Below are 18277 nucleotides of genomic sequence, written 5' to 3' on the forward strand. Positions count from 1 at the left end.
GAGGGAGAGGGAGCTAAAGCAGCAGCTCCAGAGGATGACTGCAACACAGGGTTACAGCCAACTCACAGTTGCTACCTCTCAGGTTGGACTGAGGGCAGGTTGGACTCTACAGTGTCTCACTGTCCCCTCTTTAGGTACAAAGTAGTATAATGAGACAGGACTGGTTGAGATTCTAACTTTAGTGGATATCTGTGCAACACAATACAAAGACAATACAAAACATCAACACTGTTATTTCTTAACATTCTGTTGATAATCGTACTTAATTTTTAAACATTTTAAACAAAAATACTTACATATACATACTATATATCACATTTAACTGTAAAACGAGTGATAGGTACTCTACGGAAAGCTACTTATTTCAATCAGTGCCTGACAGCCTCAGCCCTGTTTTCCATCATGGAGCTGCTCTCCAAAACCCATTACTTACAACCTATAAGCAGACTGGCGTTTGCAATTTAAGCCACTCAGCAGCAGCAGCAGCTCACCAACATTCACATACATACAGCCTGCTGATTGGTCTATTATGTCAGATTGGAATATCATTCCACATCCGTCTTCCTGATTGCTGTATTGTGTGGGTGAGAGGTAGATGTGTCTGCTGTTGCTGGCACACTGCTGTGTCATTGTTAGCATTTCCACCGCTAACAATGCTGTCCCGTTACTATTGTTAGCATTTCCACACCCTGACAGACTGAAGGCACAGATTAACTCGGGAAGCATTGTTTCAGCATGTTCTGGTTTCCCCAATAAACTAACATATTCTGTGGACTGTGGTATTTTATTCACACAGAGCTATAGTAAAAACTCCATCAATGCACACTGGTGCATTTTCTATTCATATAGGCTGTTATTGCTCTTCATAAGGTACTCATTATGTCTAAGTTAAACTAAATCTAAGTCTCCTGCCATTGACAACACCTTCATGACCTGCATGACCTGTCATTCTCTTAAGGCACCTTGGGGTTTCCCATCTTCTCATTGTCCCAAGTTACTACATTATTTAGCTTTGAGTTCCACCATCTGTGCAAAGTCTGGGTCATTGGATCATCAATATTAACATTATAATAAGGTCATGAAGTGTGCCGTTAAATACTTTTTGCCAAGGATCATGAAAAGCGAAACAATGCAAATCCAGAAGTCCAAAGAAGATAGGGAATATGTACAAAATGTTCTGGATCCTGTCTAGGTAAAGGAATACACATCAGTGGACTCTCTGCGGAGTTCTTTATGCACAGATTAATGAGCAGGTTTCTGTCTTTGAAAGATGTACCTAAAATCTTTGTTCCTTGCACTTTGATATTTGACCACGGCATTTATGAAAATCAGGACTTTGATAATTATTTCTCTAGAGATGTTACAATGATTAAAATGACAGTACCCTGAGGCTCACCGGAGGATAAATTGTTAAGGTTTATACCACATACTCACAGTGTCCTCAGTTCGGCTCCAGTTGTGGTCCTTTGTCGTGTGTCTCTCCCTCCTGTCTTCCTCTACACTGTCAACAAAGACAAATCCAATAGAGGTTAAAATGCCAAAAATGTAACCCAAGGTCCTGTAACCTTTCATAGATACACAGAAAGTCCTTTAAAGTTCATTTTAATTTGAAAATAAACTGAGAAAAACAGAGAAAAAAAACAATACTAAACTGCTATAATACTGTTTCAAGATGAGATGTGCTCTGGAACAAGAGAGAGAGACAAGGAGAGAAGCATAGAAGCATAGATTAATATAGAAGAGGACCTTCTAAGCTTCTTTTATTGCTCCGTTGTCAAGTGGATTATTGTGACTAAATGACAAACTGAACCGAGTGCATCTGAATCTTAATTAATAAGCTGGTCACACAGAGGCATTTCAATAAAACGTGTACCATAAAATTGTGGTAAAAGTAAAAGAATCGTTTGAGGATAACTTGCAAATCAGTGGTTATGTTTATCACTCAATTTAACTTTAACTGTAATGAATCATCTGCACTGGGTGAGGTGCACCTGTGGTGTAACGGCCTCGTGTGTGGTTTGGGTTTGTTGCCATCTGCTGGTGGAGAGTTCATTCTAACTGGTTTTGGACATCAGTGTGAAATGAGCACACAAAATAAATCACTTTACAGGCCTCTGGCAACACATTTTTTTTTCTTTATTCTGAGTAAGATGTGTCAACATCCAGCATGACAAAAATTGTACAAAGTTCACAATTTATAAATGAAATATCACAGCAACTTGTGATCTCACACATTTATAGCAAAATTAAAATGTCAACAAATCCATGCTGTGTAGTACAAAAATAAATCAAACTTCAGTTCCACAGAGAGCACAATAGTTTATACAAAATCCTGTCTTTGTTAATGGTCACTGAAATCAATCTCAAAATGAATTGGCTCAAATAAAATAATAAACTCTGATGAATTCACAATAATTTATATGAAAAGTCAGCATTCTAAATACTTGACAACCTTTTTGTGTTCCCTATAGATAGTCACAGATAACTCTTTTCAGATTTGTTATTTATGTACCAACATCAGATGAGCAGCCAGTTTGTGCTTTAAAACCCCTTTTCCATTTTTACTGATAATGAGAATTAATTCAAAAACTGGTACTAGCTATTACTCTACTGAAGCAATACTATATTGGCAAAAAGCTGCAGACACGATGCTGTGGAAAAAGGCGTATGCAGTCATGGATGATGGGTAGTAGAGTCCTGAAAGAGGACAGTAAAGTACAATAGATGAGATTCAATTAGGTGAACAACAAGCACCTTTTGCATTAGCTCTCAAAAAGGCAAATTCTGAACATGATCGCTAACAACTAGAACAACAGAATGGAGGGGTGCATGCGGTCAGGCGTACGGGCGGTACGCTGGATCGTATCACCCCTCGAAGGTCTCATTTCACCAGACCTTTTCTTCTGCTTTTTTTAAAACCTTGAATTGATTGACTATTTAATCCTTTGTACAGTGATTAGATATAAAGTGCTGCTGGGGGATAACTTCATCTTCCTAAAACATAGCAAAAATGAAAGAACATTGTTAATGTTTTTACACTTGATAATAGCCTACAGTATAACTGCTATGGTTATAATCATCCTCTTCTCTGATTTCAAGTCCCTGTTCTTCCTCTCTCAGTGGTACTAAATCCACACCTACAGTGGCTCCAAGCAGTTGGTTGCTCCAATCGTGTGCCAAAGAGGTCACCTGGAAAATTGCACGCCGCCGTACGTAAGGATAATATCTTCAAGGACAAGTGCAAATAGTCTACTGGCACATAAGTGGGGACAGTGACCCTGTAAGTCCCGCTGTCATACTCTATAAATACTCTTTACAAAACCCTCTGAAACCCTCCTTTTAGGTGCTCGGGTACTGCTTTTAGTTCCTGTAAGAACATCAAAACATGGAAACGAAGGTGTCCCTGTGCAAAATCGTACAGAAAAAAAGTGGAACTCATATACTTTCCCTTCTAAATCTCAATGTCCAGGTTCTCTCCTCTTTTTTAAAAAGACTTTTGTATTAAAAGATTTGTATAAAAATCAATATTTTACATAGGCTATATTAAAAAGATTCATGTTACCCCGCTATGCTTATAAACAAGAAATTGCATATACCCAACCTTTTTTTTTTTCCTTTGCAGATTGCATCCTGTATCTACTATAAACAAATGATTTAATTATTATATTGCTGAGACGTTTCTTGATCCTAGCAACACAGGTCTTGAGATTGAGCAGATTTAGATACTTAGAAAGGCTAGAATGTGGTCTAGGTCATTGTCTTTACACATCATTTCTATTTGAGATTAGTTAAGGATGAGCATGTGAACATGCATGCACCGCACAGATGTGTTCCTCTAGGAATTAACTGGCTCTCCTAGATAATGGGATTTCCACCATCGGGTTTCCGTGTAGTGATGTTTACAATATAACTGTTCATACATACATTCATACATACATCAGGTCAGTTTCCTCTCAGGATTCATTTACAGCACCAATTAAAAATGCCCCCACCTACAGCTACACATCTTTTTTTTTTTTCATCAAAACAAAACACAAACGTTTCTCAAGCATTGTCAGAAAATAAAGCAATTCGCAAACCAGTTCTTGTTCTTGAACAATCTACACGCAAGAAGAAGAAGAAGAAGAAGTAGAAGAAGAAGAAGAAGAAGAAAAAAAGCATCTAAAATCATCAAGTCCAAAATCACCCAGTGAGGAGAAAAAGAACTAGCTTCCTCCTTGCTTGTAGTTTTTTCAATTTTATTTCACTGTCCAGTTTTTTTTCATCTAAAATGCTTTGTTGTCAAACAATAAAAAGAACTCATGTTCCATTATCATTAGCTTACTGTTCAGAAATATACACTAAAAATGTGCATACATGAGCAGCTAGAAACATTACATGACACTATGTCAGCTCATATGAAAACGTACAAAATGTGAATGTCCTCAAAAACTATTTTGCGGTTTACTCTTTTATGTTCTTCCTCAAAGCAAGACCCAAAGAGAAAAGAAAGACAGAAAGAAAGAATTTTCGAGGTCTTTCTAAGCGTAATACCTCTTTTTTTGAGAGAACAGAATTTAGAATATATAACACTATATAAGTTACTGCACCGAACCGAGGAGATCAAACCATCACTGCCTGTTTGTATGTGGATTTGATGCACCACCCACACCTGCTGGGGGAACAAAAATCTCCCTTGACTGAATGGTTACACTTGGATCCCTTGAACAGCTTGCTTGATGTTTTCCAACAGGGCTTTGTTTTCTGGGCTCTGGTACTGGTCTTGATTTGAGTACATATCCGTTAGAGTAGTCACATAGGCATCAAAGTTCTGCTCGCTTATTGGCTCCTGCAAGGACCAAAGACAGAACATGGAGGCTATTAGAGGAAGGCAGAGGTGAGGGAGGAAATATCTATCACTGAATGATTTTTTTCCGAGTTGTGTGTCTCAACAAAACATGTCTACCACCTGCCGTGCTGTTACAAGTTACAAATAACGAAACTATCACAATAACGATTGAAAACATGAGCACATGTGAGCTCACGTCACACATCACATGTATGAATTAAGCAAATAAAGGCCACAATAATTAGAATTTTAAGAATTGAATGAATGCCTAACAGCGAAACCCTTGTTTCCTTTCCACTTGTTCTGTCAACAGTTCTACAGACGTCTCTTTTACAGCAGTGGCTCAATTAATTATCCTAAATACCCCAAAAAACAAACAACAAATAAAACAATACTTAAAATCAAGTTGTAAGCAAGAGGGGAATTCAAACGACTGTAGTTCAGTGGTATTTACATTTCAACATGAAATATTGATTAGCTTTCACAATTAGGTATTCAGTTATTTATTTAGAGAGAACATGAAATACAATATTGAAACACAGAGCATGAACAAAGTGATTTCAATGTTCCAAGTCACTGACTTACTTGCTGGTGCAACTGTAAGCAGCTGTTATTCCTTAGAGGAGGCTCTTTGTGTGCCAGTGGTTTCTATGGGAGGAGATAAGGGACATATTTCTATTAGGTTGCTTTGCGAAACTAAGTTGTTATTTTCACATCTAAACACTAGGCGGCAGTATCTGATATGCAGCCATATGCAGAAGACCTTAAATTAACTGAAGAAAGAAGAAGCTGGACATAGATGAAGAGACAGAGGACATTAAGACAGACACGGTGCCAGCTCAGCCTATGACGTCAGAGTTATCATTTGTAAAATATTAAGCACTTAAATTCATTTTACTCCAGTGTCATGGACACTTTTTTTTATCTTAACCGCTGAAAAAGAAAAGGAGGATATGATTATAAAAATGGCTTGGCACTTAGACAAGGATGCTTAAGTGAGGTTTAATTCATTCCTTTGTCAATGAATGCTAACTGATCCATTATGGAAGAGGACATCATGAAAGAATGGCACTGTGAGGAATAAAACAGGACAAAATAGTGTGTGATTACTATGAAACTCCAAGCTATTCTTTTTTTTGTTATCTTCAAGAGCCAAAAAAAAAAAAGATAGAGTGATAGCAGATAGAATACAGTGTGTGAAGCACATGGATATTTTGTCAGTGATAATTCTACAAAAAAAAAAAAAACAGGTTTTCATCCTTAAAAACGTCCACAGTCAGAATTAAAATGACACTGAGAGGACGATTTCTTTTGAAAATTCAACCACGCTGCAATACACTTCAGTAATCACACCTCAAACACATCTCAGTATATACTGTGTAGACTTTTGTTGAACCTGAACAGTTGAATGTAGTAATAATTTCACTTCTTGGAGTTGCTACCACTGTGAGAGACTACATGCCCAATCAAACCTCATTTCACAACTCCCCCCTCACTGTTTGGAAAGACAAGCAATGCTCCACATTTTAGACTTAGCATGCACAATAGGCTGCGGTTAAATACACAAATAAATGAATAAGCTGCTGTTAATGCTACAGTTAACTATATTCTGCAACTTGCCGGCTTGCCGTTCCTGGTGACCCTTACCATATGAGGGAGCTGGACATTAGCTAAACTGTTAATCAGTGACTGGCTGAGGTTGGCCAGCTCATGCAGGAGAGATTCATTTTGCTGTTCAATCACCTTGTTTTCCTCCTCTATGGACTTCAGGTTGGACTCCATTGTTGTAATCTAAGGAGAGGAAGGGTGGACGACAGGATGTTACAGTACAGCTTTGTATTCGCGCGCACAGACACACATTAGTGCTGACTCAGATACACAAAGGGCCACTGGATGGCGCGGGGACGGGAAGCGGCTTACCTGCGTTCTAAGTTTGATCATGTCTGCTTCCACTTGTGAATTAGATTCACTTAAATCTTTGATTTCCTCATCCAGCTGTTTGATCTCCTCTTCGTGGTCCAGCCCTGTAGAGGAGGGGCAGCATTAGCACTGACGCTTTACTGCAAGACCTCAGTCGTAAATTAGATTAACGGCCTTTATGCTTAGACTGAAGTAATTAAAATGACACAATATGACTGTAGCTGAGTCAGAATCCTGCTGGACTGCTGCGTGTGACTGTCTTCACCTTTACAATGGAACTGGTGTCAGGTTATTTCAGCTGATTTAGACTCAACAATCTCACAGACAAATTGCATTATGAACTTGTCACATTCCTTTATGAGGCATTGAAATTCTCTGCAGTCCAGGGTGAAGTGTTAGGAAAACAGATGGAGAACACAGTTACACGCTAGCTCAGATATTACATGTCTGATTACTGCCACATAAGCCCAGCTCTGTTCTGCCACAATGGAGCTACATTATTTATAACCCACTCCTGAATGGCAGTTTATTTCCAATTTAAGTCTTTACTCTGATGCTGCCCGCCACACGCACACACACCCTCCTGATTGGTTTATTATACGAAATTGGAACTCTGCTCAGTAAATCATTCTACATCCATGTTTCTGATTGCCTGTAGTGTGTGGGTGAGTGGTAGTTGTAGTTACCGTTGCTGGCACGTTGCTGCTTTATTGTTAGCATTTCCACTCCGGAGAGCCTGGCTTTCCTCATGGCGGAGGTGGCGCGTGGACAACCCGACAGACTGAAGGCAGGAACAAGAAGGAAGGACAATGAGCCAAGGTGGCTTATACACTGTTGTTTTTTTTTTTTTTATATACAGGGAGGCTTCGTTTCCCATAATGCAACTGATGGCATATTTTGTTAGACCTTCCCAAACCAGTAAACTCTGCCAGTTTGCTATGCAGGCTTTCTGATGAATTTTTGTAGTCTCTAAGCCCAAGCCAAGACACCCTGATGTCATCAGGGTGTCTTGGCTTAGTGATTTTCTCAGGCTTCAAAAGCCCAGAGGCAGAATAGTACTCACTCCCCATGACAAGTGAAGCACACTTAATGTGTAAAATCCAAGGAGCGCCCCTTCAAAGCCTGGCAATGTGTTACAATACAGCTGTGGTGTTTAATTACTCCATCTTTGCTACAGGAGGGTATAGTTAGCAACATTTATGTTGCCCTACATGTCATTCTTCCAGAAATCTTGTTATATTTGAGTTCCATTTTAAAAATTACCCTGCAGACATGTTGGGACATGTCCCATACTTTACATTTGAATCCAAATCTGATGGCGGTTGGTGGGTTGTGTGTTTAATTGACAGAAAATTGTCAGTTAGATCTGATCAAACCACACCCACACAGTCTTGATGTATCACATTAGCTGGTTTTTCAGAGTTAGACTTTTCATAAATAATACAAAAGGATGTTTAATTGCAAACTTTAACTGTTTATTTAGTGATGCATATCTAAGATGACTCAAAAACACAAGTCCTCTGCGCCTTTAGACTCAGATTAAAGGTGGGCGCAGAAATGTGTAAAAACTTTCTCCTCAGCTGATGAATAACATCATTCTGCAAAGTGAGGCTAAAACAATAAGCAACACACATTTTGAGTGGAGGGCTTATTTAGAACTGCAGCCTCTGTTCCCTAGACCCACCTTCGATGTGTCAGGAAGCTGCCGCTGACGTGACCCGAGCCGTCGCAGCCCGGCGTAGGGCAGGACATGCCCTCTGTCTTGCCAGACTTCCATGTGAACTGAATGCCGTTTAGATAGCCATCCTTTTGTCTCTTGGCTGCTATGGGGCATCCGGATGCACTTCTGTGGGACGCATACTTCCCTGTCACGTGTCCCTGACCATCACAACCTGGGACTGGACACCTGGGGAGGACAGAGGGAAAGGTCCTCAGATGAGACATTTTCATTGTTTAGGTCATATCTATACATTCAACCAATGCCTTCATTTGCCTGCAAACTCATGGTTGATGCTCTCATCCTTTCATCATATTGGAGACATTTTTTTTTCCTTCAAAGAGTGACCTGCTGAGTCTCAGCTGCTGGCGATCTGGTATTACACTCCAGTCCGTTTGCCTCCTGAGCACAGAGACATCGTACACTACAGCAAGTTTCATCTTTCTGTTTCCCTCTCTATCTCTGCTGCTTTGATATAAACAAAGATATGATCATCGTATTTTAAAGCTGTCCCCGTGGCAGCCTTATCACACTTTCGGAATGCTGACAGTGCATCAACACCAGTGCTAATCAGATGCAATGAGGCGGTACATTATTCCAAATGTCACAGCAGGCGAAATGGATTTTGGCTAAAGCCAACATCAGTTGTGAGAAGTATCACTTCTGTCCGCAAATAGCTGGTTTTAGTTTCATGGCTTTTTGACTGCAAAAAAAAAAAAAAGATACGGGGGGGTATCATGTGCACTATCTGAGTGTATTTGAGATTTTTCTTGTAAATATAAATCAGAAGTCAAAGGGATTTGCTTAACTATTCCATTCATGCAGCTGTGTAGAACTTCAATAGTGTGTATGCTGTTAAGATGCCACTGCTTTCAATATCGAGTTATTTTTCAGATACGGATTGCAAGACTGCGCCATAATGACGAGCGGTGACAGTTTCTTATAGTGTTCAGACAGTGTTTTTATACATGTTTCATTAGAGCTCAGACCTCCCTCCCAGATGAATCAGGACAGAATTTGTGGTGTTACTCGACCACTGAGATATGAGCACAATCTAATCTGCTGCGTCAGCTGTCACTTCTCAATATTTGGATCATTTGGCCATTTAAAAAGAGAAAACACATCACCTAGGATCAGCTTCCCATTTGCTTGACTGTATCAAGATACCTCTTAAAGATGACAGACGGTATTTTAATATCTCATCACTGCTATTGAATTGAGTAAATACTTATTTTATACCAACATGAGACTTGAACCCACAATTAACAGTGGGTTAAAGTTTAATTGTGAAATGTCCTGACCTCAGACTTATTGCAGTCACCTGATCATTTTGATATGACATGACTGGATCGTTCACCACTGTCAAAACATTGTTTTCATAAAACTGTTCCTCACCACTGCCTGCCACCTTAAGTGACTTTTCTGATACCAACAAAGTCAAAAACTTTCTAACTCGTGGTAGCCTTAATTTAGTCCACAGATGCTTCTTGTTTTGTCAGGTTGGTTCCTCATGTACTGCCCTTGTTGCAGAATCTCTGTGTCCCAGTACTGATGATACATTTTAGGAACACTAATTATGAATAAATTAATTTATTCCAATAAAGTCGGGTAAACTTCTTTTGTCTCTCTTAAAGGCTTGAACTGCAGTGTAAATAAAATCTCAGCATGGTCTTTACATTCTTGCTAGCCTTGCCCATGGCTGCACTTCTCCTCATCTTCTGAGGGGAACTCTGGAGACCAGTTCAAGCCATAAATGTTTCAGCTGCCTGAACCAGACATCTGCTCACAACACCACCATCAGTGACCTGGCTGCCAAGCCGGCAAAATCTGGCAGCAGACAAATCCAGAGCTGTGCTGTTGAGGCTAACATCACCAATCTGTGCTGTAACAGTTCAGAGGAGCCCAGCTGACTGTCGTCCAGGAATGCATAATGTCCAGCAGAGAGAGCCTGGCGAGTGGAGTGTTGTGTTTTATGCCACAGTGCAGAACAGAGCAGAACAGGGCAGGAACTGTATGAAAATGATGGAGCTGGGGAGGGAGGCTGAACCTAATGTTTCATGCAAAGACCAGCAGCATTAATATTTTGTTTAGACTTATAAAGTCTGGATTCTTTTGTTGGTGAACAGTGAATTTCAATATTTTACAGTGATATTTTAATGTCAGCAGAGCATACTGGCAGATACCTGTGGCACAATCTAACAGAATGACAGGAATGAGAATGCCGCGTGTTGCTGCACCACCAGAGAAATCAATGCAGCTGCAGGGCTGAGGCCCACTGTGGAATTTAGGTAGAGTCCAATCAATCTCTCTCTGCCTCTCTCTCTCTCTCTCCCTCTCTGTCTTTTCCTACCTGGTTGTGTCTGCAGGAGTTCACCAGAGACTGCAGAAGCCCCCCCCCTCCTCCTCTAAACTGCTACAAGCTTGCACTTCTGAAGTTTCCCCTGCAACCTTTAGACTTGGGCTGAAACTCTACACTCATAGCACATTTGTCTTGTCAGAGCTAATACTGATTTATTCTTCCTTGCATCAGTGCATGTCAAAGAGCAATGTTCTGATTTCTAATCAGCACACTGCTCTCTTGTTCCCATTCACACGGCTTCTTTGCATCATTTTAAAACAGGAAAAGTGAAGTCATAATGTCATTTTTCATGTTTCACATGGGAAATGTGTAAAGTGAGCTGAGAGCAGTGAACAGCACTGGTAGCAGGATGAGGAGTTTCGGTATCAGGGTTTTAAAGGGAGACAGAAGACTGATGATCGGTGTCTGTACTGTACCTGATAGGCTCCTGGTCCTCCTTGTTCTCTTTACTGTGGATGATCTTTATCCCACTTTTCCTGGCCCGCGGACACCCTGAGAGACTGCAGATAAATGACAGTGTTACAAAGTTGAAGTGTAAAGTGTGTGTGAGAGAGAGAGAGAGAGAGAGAGAGGGAGAGAGGAGGGGGAGGAAAGCAGAAGCAGAGGAACGTAAGAACTTTAGGATGGATGTGAAACAGAAGAGAAAGAGAGATGTATTGAGAAAAGGGAGGAACTGGTTCATGTATGTATGCTGTAGAATGTGTGTGTGTGTCTGTACCTTCTGTGTGAGGCGTAGTTGCCAGTGATATGTCCCGAACCATCGCACCCTGGTGTCGGGCACCTGGGGCAGAAAACACAAAAAGGGCTCAGGGCCTACAGCAAAAGTTTCTTAATGATTTCCAATAAGCAATAAGTTAAGATTGAATAAACACATTACAGTAATCTAGCTCCATCTTTAGTTTATACAGCTACAACAGGTGGCTCCAGGATTATCCACACCTGCAGCTACAGCATCAGCAAAATTTGCTGCCTGTTTATTGTCAGTTTTGCTGAGCTGCTCACCCTTTAAGATCTCAGCAAGTAATAACTTTACAGTAACAAAAATACAAACTAACTACCTTAGGGTTTTGAAACTCCCCAAAAACTTACTTTGAGAGGTGCAAGAGGTCCTAGATGTTAATTAAGGGGTCAGAGAGCTGAGGAGGCTCACTGTATTTCCCTGGTTATAACTGATAGATTGGGAATAATACTGGGGATAGTCTATATAGTATATTTTTCTTATTGTTATAAAACCCCATGAAAAGAGCAAAACCAACAATGTTTCAGTCTGTCTCTCGGTTCCTGCTGAAGACTTAAATCTTTGAAACTTACTCATAAATATATAGTTTTATTTTGAAAAAAGACTAAATTATTTCCAACTACAGCTGGGCACTGTAGTTCTTTAGCAAACATTTCTCAAACAACAACAAAAGGAAATAGCTCTACTGTATGAATTCATTGTTGGGGACTATTTTCAGTGGAGGATTAATACACAATTTGTGCTCTATGAGTATTTGAGGCAGCAGGACTAAGTCAAAATGAACTTAAGTGTGTGTTCATAGTAACAAAAACATGTCACCCAGTACAAAAGTGTGGCTCACTGGTGTGTTTTTAAGTTTTTGGCCAACAATGGTGCCTCATGGCCCAGAGGAAGGTTTGTCCTGGCTTTGGATACACAAACAATACTTGTCTGCAGCATCAATTCTCTGTTGGTTCTGGTCTTTCTTTAATGGATTTGTTGACAATGTGCAAAATATAAAATATCTTATTTTAAAGGCTTTTCTTGAAGGGTAATGAAATAAAACTTCATGAGTCCATTTATGAGCAGCCTATAGTTTCTATTCGTACATGGCCACTTTTTGGCACCTGCATGAGGTAAAAGTTGACCTTACGCTAGGAAGAATGAGCAAGACACACAAATCACACACATATCAGTGAGTCATCTCACGCCTTACTTGAGCTCTTGCGCGTTGTTGGCCAGCATACTTCGAATGCTTTTATCAGCTAAAGGGCAACCTGAGAGACTGAAAAATACACCAGTGGAACATTAGTTTCACCAAAATGACAACGCACCCCAACCACTGTAACACAAAGCAGTCTCTCAGCCTGCACACATTTACATGCATACGTAAAACATCAATCAGGAAATGCAAAATAAATAAATAAATAAAAGCCATGATGCAAGTGCAGGGAGTTGATTAGAAAACATTAACCCTCTGAGTATTTGCAATCAGATGTAACAACAAGGACGACTTGTTTTCATGCATGTTCTGCTCTGCACTGGGTTCAAAAGCAGGACAGAGTGAATTAAACATAGTAAATTACTGTATGAAATTTGTCAAAGACTAGAACGTTGCCAGATTTGTGAAGTCGTTCAGGGGGGGAAAGTCTCCTGTACATGCAGCCATGTCAGCCTCCACGCTTATATCACTCAGTCCTTGCAGACTCATCTCGCACTGTAACACTCAGCACTTCTACTTAAGTCCTCCTGCTCTGAATGGCAAATGCTTAGTCTGCATTTACACTATGGGAAGGGCCTGGAGGACTGAATAACATCAGCTTAGGAGGCTTTACACACAACCCATTGAGAAATAATTTCATCCAAGGGTTTAGCTTCAAAATTAGCATGTATCCAATCTTTAATTCACTTAGTCTTTTCTTACTGGATGATACCCTTGTTTCTGGATGTCAAGTTGCCAATAGTCAAAGGGCTAACAAATAAAAGAGAGAGAGACATTCTGCCTACAGGTGTTTGACAGCATAGTCGAGGTAAGCTGAAAACAATAAAGAGAAATAGACTTAGAATCCACCAGGAGAAAAGCAAGTCACACCTTCGATGTGAGGCGAAATTGCTCGTCAAGTGACCACTTCCATCACACCCCGGTGTGGGACATCTGCCACCGGAAAAATAGACAGATTTATAAGCCCAAAGGGAAGGAGAAGAAAATGTGAAAATTAGAGAAAAAAAGGGGATTGTCTCAGATTTTTTTCTTTTCTTTTTTTTTTTTTTTTTTTGGTTTTCATTGTTTCCAGTTTAGCTTCACTGTCTGTGATTAATATTGTGCTTCCTGAGATCAGCTACACTTGATATGGCATGATACTGACAACTAGTGTTGTGTCTCATAAAGATAAAGCATCAAAAGAGGGAAACTACAATAAAGGCATCAGTGGGAGCTACCAGCTCTAAGATCGGTGTAGATAAATGGATAAAGCTGTTAAATAAAAGTCATATAGCAAGCCACTGCCAGCAGCACAGGATGGGAGGGGGTGGGGGAGGGTGGGAGTGAGGGGGAGATAGAGAGAAGGAGAGGGGGTTCTCTGAGGTTAACCGGAGCACAGAGAGGGATGAAAACAAAAGAGAGAAATTAGATGGGGAGGGAGGGGGAAGCAGAGCATGAGTGGGGAGAAGCAAGTGGGGTCTGTTGGATAGGAGGAACACTGGGACATTGGGAAGAGAAAGAGGGCTCTTACGTTATCAGGTCCTTCTTACTCTCCTTGCACTGGATATACTTGGGCTTGGGGCTGGGCATGTTGACGTCCGTGGTGTAGGAACGGTCCTCCAGGAGGTCGTGGAAGGGATCCAGGTCATCCGGCTGAGGTCGGGTGAGAACAGGGGGACAAGGGGAGGAAGAGATGAAAGGGGGGGAGGAGGAGGAAGACAAAGAGGGGAGAGGGGAAGAGAGAGATGAAGAGGGATTTCACTCCATCATTTTCCATTTTTAAGAAATCATGCTTGGGTTCACATATTTAAAAAGCACATGTCTAGAAGTTGGAATGCATTTTATTAACTGCCACATAATGAAAACTCAGATTTTTGAGTCTCTCTTTCCTTCATCTTCCCTACCTCTTTGTCTGTTTTTTACACACACACACACACACACACACACACACACACACACACACACACACGCACACACACACACACGCACACACACACACACACACACACACACACACACCCTACGTGCACACCTGTCAGCCCAGAGTCTTGTCAATTTGAATGCTAATGGTTGAGCCTGTGTGACTATTGAGCCTCACCTGTCAGTCTAACAGAGGTAGAAAATAGAATCCCTGAGAGGAAATAATGACTCAGTGCCAAATGAACAGTGTTTGCACATGTCTGTGTGTCTGTGTGTGTGTGGTGTGTTTGTGGGCTCACTCATGGGTATGTACACGTTCACAGCACATTCTTGTGTGTGTGCAAGTACAGAACATTCAGGGAGTTGGCTTTGTGTATGCATGCAATGCACCACCTAGTCACTAGATGGCACTGCGGTGCAGCATCAGACCGCTGCTGCCTGTGTTGGTGTGGGGCTGTGCTTTGTCTGCAGTGCACACAGCCAGGGCACGTTGGCTGTTGATGCAAATCCTCTTTTCCTTTCTTCCATGCTTGCAGTGTATATACAGTAATGCCCATAAAGAGACAGGCCCAGATACAGCCCAAATTATCCAGTGCTCAAGCTGTCTTGGAGTGTGTGATGCTGGGTCAGCCAGCAAGCTTCCCCAATTAAAGGGAGCGTTAGGCTGAGAGGGAGACAGGAAGGAGAACGACACATGCATACATACAGAGATACAGAGCAAAAAAAAAAAGTAGGCTAGGGAGGAAACTTGCATGTACAAGCAGACACACTCCCAAAGAGACGCGGGCACAGACATGCACACACTCATATGAATATTCACATCTCACACACACCAACAGAGGCACATGTACTGTACATGCAAGCGCCTCTACACACCGACAGGCGCACCCAGCAGTGCTGCATTGATTTCCAGCAGTTCTTTGATGAGATGAGCCATTCCGATTCCCTCCCAAGGTGCTACTTTGCATAATTCATTTTGGAGAAGAGCGAAATGTAAAAACAGAAAGCCAGCATGCAGGGAGCATGATACAAACAGAGCAGACACACCTCTGTGTATGACAATGCTGACGTCAATTAACATGCAGATTCATTAGGTTTCCCTCAAAAACCCCCTAATATGACTTTCTAATGATTCCAAATATAACGGTGAGTCAGACAGAGAGGTAAGAAACCTAGAAGACGCTCAGATGGCAAGGCAAATGTTTGACTTGGAGACACTGTGTTGAATCCGTGGTTTGGCGGGAGGTAATTTGGGCTGAGACACATGGAAGAGGCAGTGTAAGTGACGCATGCCAACTGTACAGTCTATCAGCTTATTATCAACATCACAACTATCAGTCGTTTTTTTTTTCCCAATCTGTTTTATTCTTTCCTTCATCACCCGCCATCATCATTTCTACCTCCATCCATCCTCGTACCATCATTAACATCTTTCAAAACCATTTGGAGGCAGAGCAGAGGAGAGCAGTCTTAGCGGACAAAAGATAAAATATTTTTTAAGGGAATTTTAACGTAACTCAACCTTTACAGGCAGCTTATTCTTATTTTTTTAAAAGATGCTGAATGATAACATTCAGGAAGTGATCTACTCTCTTTCTTAAAAAATGATTCACAGCATATTCTCTCATTTATCTGGCCAAAACCAGACATCAGAGGTCAAATGAATTTATAACACTGTCCTTGTTATTGTCCCCCTTTACCTCTTTCTCGTCCTCATCTATGTGTTTGATCTTGGTGTAGTCTACTGGCAGGTCCCAGCAGTCAGCGGCATCCCCCATGCCGTAGCAGCGGGAGCCCAGCAGGGCAGCTTGCCTCTGGGGGGACATGGGCTCTAGAGGGGTGAGCACAGCATCCCCTCCACCACCACCACCGCTGCACAGACGCTTGCTCATACTCAGGTCCAACGTACCGTTCTCATCAACATCTAGACCGGGACTCTGGAAGGTGCATGTGTATGTGTGTGTGTGTGTGTGTAAGGGTTAAGTCAGGTCAGTGTACATGGAGGAGATGGGTGTGTGCATGTTGAGGTTTCAGTCAGATGATTATGAGGAAAGGGTAAAAGGATGCACAGAACATAAGGAGGCAGGGATGGAGAGAAAGGGATAAAAGAGAGAGAGAGTTTCTGATTAAATAGCAGTCAAACATATTCATATTCTAGGATCAGAGCTGGGCAAAACAGTAGCTGGATACATGGTGAATACTAAAGAAGTACATGAAAAGTGCTTGAATTTTTCTGTTCCTCCAGTGATGTGCTCACTTTTGAGCTTTTCAGATGTCTGGAAAGATGGATCAAGAAAGCTTGCAGTTCAAATATCTGAAACAATATTCCAATTTATTTTTTGCCCAAGTCCGTCTAGCATGAAACATTAGACACTTGCAGTGTACAGTAACAACGTAGCGTTACACTCATAAGAGGTCCAAAAGAAGAAGAGGTCATCAGTGCTCCAGGACGAGTGCATCCCTCTGTGAACCCCTCCTTTACTCTTTCTTTCTTTCTCTCTCTGTCTTTCTCTTTCCTTCCATCCCACTATAGTCTGTACTGTGCGGTCAGAAGGGTGTGTGTGTGTGTGCATGACTTTGTGTTGTGTGTGTGAGCCTAATGTGAGTGGACATCGTGGGAGGGGGGGCAGGGGCTGAGGGTTAGGGGTGGGGGTTGAGAGCAGTGATGAGCAGCAGTGACTGGAACTAGACTGCTGCAAACCCAGAAACAGAACTATACTGTGTGCTGGAACAAAGTGGGCCACATCCAGTAAGACTGACCGCTCACTAAAGTGTGTGTTTTTGTCTATATATTCATACACGTGTTTGTTTTCTTTGATCTGGCACACACTGTAAATACCAAAAGAGTCCCTGATCCTGAGGGATTATGTTTTGGTTGGTATGTGCATGTGTTTATGTCTTCACTCTCATTAATATCCCTCTCTTTTTTTTTTCCATCTAACCTCTCCTCCTTATTCCTTTTGCTCCCTTTCATGAATAGGAATGCCTGCCTGTGTCCCTGGGGGTGGATTCTCCTGGTGTCTGAAGCCACAACCTCTGTGACGTACATTGACTCAAATGTTGGGGATGATAGGGTTTGGGACTGGGCATGAATACTGCAAGAACTGTGGACTTAAAAATAGTAAAAAAAAAAAAAAAGGGGCAGTAAAACACTATTACTGCTAGGTCATTAGTCTGTGGAGAAGAATAACTCACTGTGAACTATAGGTACTATAAAAACTTGGGAATCCTCCCAGGCACACAAACATGGAGATGATGGGCTGCTAAACACAAAGACTGTTCATTATAAGGATGAACAAGCACAACACAAATGGAGCTTTTACAACAGCACCTGTCCACAAAAGCGTTCAGCTGACATTATTCCATGATGTAGGTGTAGGTGTCAAACACGCGCTCACTCAACGTTCAGACATAGGTTTTGGCTATGGACTTTCGAAAGCAGAGAGAAGGAGGCAGAAGATGAGCAGGAAAGGAGTAAAAGACAGTAAGTGCAATAGAAACAGTCTCTGTTATGTAAAGGTCAAGTTGCTGAGGAATAGATCCGATGGCACACACTCATTGAGTGTTGCCATGACTCATCTTGTCCTCGTGAGTATGCTCAGCGGACTGCCCTC

General features: G+C 41.4%; 1 protein-coding gene across 1 annotated transcript in view; it reads right to left on the minus strand.

Annotated features, from left to right (window-relative positions):
* Positions 1-4687: 4687 nt before the first annotated feature.
* myt1lb (myelin transcription factor 1-like, b) overlaps positions 4688-18277 on the minus strand; it is a 32303-nt gene continuing 18713 nt past the window's right edge. Inside the window, exons 9-20 of the mRNA XM_041061328.1 lie at positions 16364-16600; positions 14275-14396; positions 13635-13697; positions 12759-12827; positions 11543-11605; positions 11241-11324; positions 8433-8654; positions 7435-7529; positions 6749-6852; positions 6476-6619; positions 5414-5476; positions 4688-4828 (exon numbers count right to left, since the gene is read on the minus strand). Coding sequence (XP_040917262.1) covers positions 4688-4828; positions 5414-5476; positions 6476-6619; positions 6749-6852; positions 7435-7529; positions 8433-8654; positions 11241-11324; positions 11543-11605; positions 12759-12827; positions 13635-13697; positions 14275-14396; positions 16364-16600 — 1407 coding nt within the window. The remainder of the gene's footprint in view (positions 4829-5413; positions 5477-6475; positions 6620-6748; positions 6853-7434; positions 7530-8432; positions 8655-11240; positions 11325-11542; positions 11606-12758; positions 12828-13634; positions 13698-14274; positions 14397-16363; positions 16601-18277) is intronic.

Source organism: Toxotes jaculatrix, chromosome 17 (assembly GCF_017976425.1).
Source record: "Toxotes jaculatrix isolate fToxJac2 chromosome 17, fToxJac2.pri, whole genome shotgun sequence".
NCBI lineage: Eukaryota > Metazoa > Chordata > Actinopteri > Toxotidae > Toxotes > Toxotes jaculatrix.